The 4,749-nt window shown below is 36.0% G+C and overlaps 1 protein-coding gene across 12 annotated transcripts in view; it reads left to right on the top strand.

The window, feature by feature from the left end:
* The window catches only part of ITGB6 (integrin subunit beta 6), a 119,364-nt gene that overhangs the window by 59,559 nt on the left and 55,056 nt on the right, over positions 1 to 4,749 (top strand). For 11 of the 12 annotated variants that reach the window (XM_015596708.2, XM_015596713.2, XM_015596707.2 and 8 more), the window contains 2 exons: positions 2,113 to 2,278; positions 3,489 to 3,650. In XM_015596708.2, the coding sequence (XP_015452194.1) occupies positions 2,113 to 2,278; positions 3,489 to 3,650 (328 nt within the window). The remainder of the gene's footprint in view (positions 1 to 2,112; positions 2,279 to 3,488; positions 3,651 to 4,749) is intronic. The other variant, XM_025039224.1, reaches the window with a different exon arrangement.

Genomic DNA, 4,749 nt, shown 5'->3' with positions numbered 1-4,749 from the left:
CTGATGTGGTCACACAGAAATATTTTTTTAAAACATGTTTTCAAGGGTGTAGACTTAATAAAACTAATAACTTTTACTGCTTCATCAAGAACAATGAAGTGAAACTGGCATTTTTCAAATCATTATGGTAAATGCTTGCCATATTTGTCCTTAACAAACATAAGGACAACTATACGGTTTCGTGACATTGCCTTGATTCATGCTAAGGCACCAGCAGTTTTACTCACCATTGCCTTTGCATCATCAGCGCAAATGTCAACACAGGGAAAAAGACGCATAACATCTTTCATTATTGTGGAAAGTTTGATCTTAAGGACTCCCTGAAAAGGTCTCAGGGTCCTCTGTAGGTCTGTGTATAACACTTGTAAAACCTGTTTTAATTTAATCTGTAATGCCTTTTAAAGTTGCTTTTTTTCTTCATCCACATTGGATGGAGGGTCACTGAAAATTTATTTCACCGTGTAAGAATGCTGAGGTGGTTTACATTGTTGAAAGAAGTCTCTCTTATGCTGTTGTCTGAGATATGACAACAAAAAACCATAATTTCTCCATTTCCAGATTTGTAGATGAGTTGTAATGTGCATTTAAAAATATTTTATAGCACAAAGGTCAAATTTTATCCCTCTATCCAACATTCTGAGGTATTCTTTTTTAACTTCATTTTATATAGGTTTTGGCATTTTGTTTTATTTTGTTTTATTTTGAATTTGACGCCAACAATGAGGAATTCATTGTAGTTTTGTAAAAGAGAAAACCAGACCATGAAATGCTTAGATTTTTTTATATGTACACACATAAACATATACGAGTAGACAGTATAGTTCCTTATTGCAAAGGTGATAGCAAGCCCATGTGAGAATACAAACAAACAGAAGAAAATGGAAATTATTTCTACTCCTACTCAAAAAAGATGGTATCAACCTTTTAGTATATACAATTACAGTCTTATTTTGTAAATATTTATTTAAAATTTTAACAAAAAATGTAAGTAGCGTTTTTTTAATATTGTGTTTCATAATTATCTTGCGTTTAAAAAACAAATCTATTGTTGCAGAGAGATTCAAAATAAGTTATTTGGTGATGCGCATCTATTTCCTTCAATTGCTATACTAAGAAAGTAACAACCAAATATGAGCATTTATTAGAGGAAGAAATTTGACCAGACAGGGGCAGCCTCCACTCAAAGTTTCCTGGCATGACCTGACTCTGACATTCTGCTTTGTTTTAGCTACATTGGTCTCCCAGCACATTAATCTGCTGAGTGAACTAAATTAACATTTATTCCACTTTCCAAAAGCAAAGAGTCCTAGTAAGATCTATATAAGCAAATAATTCTAACCAACAAAGATGCAAATTTCTTACAAAGCTCAGAAGAGCTGAGTAACTTGCCCAAAGTTTCATGTACAGCTACTAACTGGCTTTCAGAATAAGACATAGCTGAATGTATGATCAGCTCTTTCTGTTCTACTGCAGTATTTTGGGGTCAGATATCTTAACATGGTATCTTTCTCATATATAAACTGTTTTAAATGGTGGTTTTATTCCTAGGCTGGTCTACAACCATCTATTCAGTCACAGTAGAGTTGGACTCTAGAACCGAGAGCCCTGCTCTGATTTTTGGGCCTTGGCAGGCAGCGCTGGGTGTACAGGTGGCAGCAGAGGAGGAATACAAAAGTTTTCTCTCTGTCTTGCTACAGGGTGACTCATACTTGATGACAGCTTAAGATATCGGAATACAAAGAAATTGTTGTCATATAAACTTAATGGTGGATTTTTGGTTGAGGGGCAAGAGAAGGTAGTAATTATACACACACACACACACACATGTACACACACAGGAGTGGGGAGTCTGAATATCTGATTATCTGTTATCTGAGCTTGAGCAAGTGTAAGACACACAGTAAACTCTCAGTGTTAGCTAATATGATCATTTTTGAGGAAATGTGTGGGAGATGGTGACAATAAACTTAACAATGAGATTCATAGCCAAGTTACAGAGTCAGCACTTCAGAAAAACTCATCTTCTTTTAAGAAATTTTGCAAGTCTATGAGATCTATTAATTGTGTTTTATATTATTTCATCAAAAATATTTTCACATTTTACTTTTACAGTAGTATTCCATATTTCTGCTTACCTACATTTGGGTTCAAGCATATTTTGCCACTAACGAATGATGCAGAAAGATTCAATGAAATTGTGAAGAAACAGAAAATTTCTGCTAATATTGACACACCCGAAGGTGGATTTGATGCAATTATGCAAGCAGCTGTGTGTAAGGTACGCTGAGGGGAATAGTGTTTCAGTCTGATAACACAAATTTTATCTTTTGTTAACACATCTACTTTGAAAAGCTTAGCTAACTTTATCTTTCCTTTAATTGCCATATTTCTCCTTTTGATATTTTTCTTAAAATAAAATTTTTATTGAATTTTTAATTCAATCATATTAAGATGGACATTTTTGTGCCTAATATTTGAATAATCTAATAAAATTGTAGAAGTATTGGGGAAATTTGACTAAAACAAGTTATGTATGACTAATTTTCAAAGATTGAGATCAGATTAAGTTTTTGAGTTAATAATTTCAAAGACAGAAAGTAATGAAAAAGTAAAAATGCCCCTGAACCAGTATAAACCTCTACATATGATTATATATTTATTGTTTCAAACCAATAAAATAAGCCACACTGTCTGTATAGCAGTGCAGGAACACCACTTCTCCTTGACAATCAGACACGTATCCACAGGAATGATTTCCCTGACGTCAGGTGATAGCTCTTCATGGAAAATATCAGGAAACAGACAGGACTGAAGCTACTAGAAGGTGGGAGGGCCAAGGAATTAGGGAAGGAAGAAAAAGAATAAGGTGTGATGGTGCAGCCAAAATGAGCTTTTGTGCAACTAGATCTGGGCTGATGTTAATCAGAGGAGAGAGCTCTGCTAAGAAACAGCAACAGACCATCTAAATTAGCAGTACCTTGGGGGTCACACTTGAATAAGCAATTCTTATCCTTCTATTACATTTATAATTTTTGGATGATATCAGTAGAAAGAGAAATATGTGCCTAAATGTTGGATGACATTTCAATAGAACAGGCTTACGCTGAGTCCATTTTGTACTGCATTTTGACTAGTTTTGCTTCAGCTTGGATTTGGGATAATCTACGACCTTCTCTCCTCATTTTTCTGGTAAATTGAAAGCTAGACAGTAAAAATAATTAAATATGTAAAAGTCAAGATCAATTGGATACTAATTGTAGTGAAACTTTTTTTCTGAAGCATAAATCATCTGAAAATGTTGTCCAGGAAAAAGCAAATGTCATGGAATTTTGTGTTTTTAATATTATCAACTCACTATAGATGAAAAAGGCTGAAATAGACCAGCAATATAACTTTTTTAATCTGAATGTGTCCAATCTTAATTGATTCACTCTCAGTAAATGTCTGCCTCTATTTAATACAACTCAAATGTTTCTTTCTTCCTGTAGGAAAAAATTGGCTGGCGGAATGACTCCCTCCATCTCCTGGTCTTTGTGAGTGATGCTGATTCTCATTTTGGAATGGACAGCAAACTGGCAGGCATTGTCATTCCTAATGATGGACTCTGTCACTTGGACAGCAAGAATGAATACTCCATGTCAACTGTCTTGGTATGTAAACTGTACTCTACACTGTTTTCAGGGCTATAAGGAGGCAAATGGAGCAATAATTACTGTAGTAGATAGCAGAATAACCCACACTTGGTGAAAACACTGCACATTTTCAGATTTGAGATTAACAAATGATTTGTCTCAATTCTCACCGTTAGAGTTTCCCACAGGAACACAGGTGGGTGATGGGGCTATGTGAGAAGTTAGGATCTGCTATGACACAAATGATCCCAGAACCTCCGCAATTTTTCAAAAAGCTCTAGGCCTGAGAAAAGAAGTACAAGTCAGCTCATTCTGCTCTCAACCACAGTTCCAGAAAGGGACGGGGTGCGGGGCTCAGACCAAAGGCGTAATCACATAGGAATTGCTGTGAATCATGGTTCCAGAGTCATGTCCCCTAAATAATGCCATGCTTTCATGGGCCACAGGGCTCAGCGGGAAACAATTAGTCAAGTCCTACTTGGTTAGTGTTTATTAACATTTGGTGTACTTTTTGTCATTTAAAAAATGCTGGTGACGTGCTAGGGAAAAAAAAAAAACTTGACTTTTGTAAAACGAGGTAAAATGTTCATTATCTCACTCAGTTCTCACCAGAATCCTATGTCTCTAACCGCTTTCTTTGAACAGACCATGAGGCTGCCATGCTTGTGCATACGTTATTCCCTCTGTCTGGAATGCCCTTCCCTCGTACCTGCTGAGAAACTCATAATTATCCTTTAAAACCCAGCTCAATCATGACTGCTTCCAGGGGGCCCTTTTGATCTTGGCTGGGCCCCATAGCAATTACCTCTCCCCTCACTCTCCACAGAAATGTCTTCTTGCCTATTGCTATACGGAAATGTGTTTGCTCACATATGTCTGTATTTCTTTAATGTGTGCTCCTCAGGGCCACGATTGGTGTATTATCTCTACTTCTTGACAGCACAGTGCCTGGAATACAGTGGGTGCTGACTACCGTATGAAATACAATTGAATTACAAAATAGCAACCTGGGAAAGTCATATTATTCCCATTTAACTTTTGGGAAAATAAAGTACAGAACATTTAAGTGACTTTTTAAAATGACAATGCTGTAAAAGTGTATATAAGGAAGAGAAAG

Source organism: Pteropus alecto, unplaced genomic scaffold (genome assembly GCF_000325575.1).
Source record: "Pteropus alecto unplaced genomic scaffold, ASM32557v1 scaffold3, whole genome shotgun sequence".
In the NCBI taxonomy this organism is placed as follows: Eukaryota; Metazoa; Chordata; class Mammalia; order Chiroptera; family Pteropodidae; genus Pteropus; species Pteropus alecto.
Note: the sequence above shows the minus strand (reverse complement) of the source record. Positions and strands in the feature narration are given on the sequence as shown.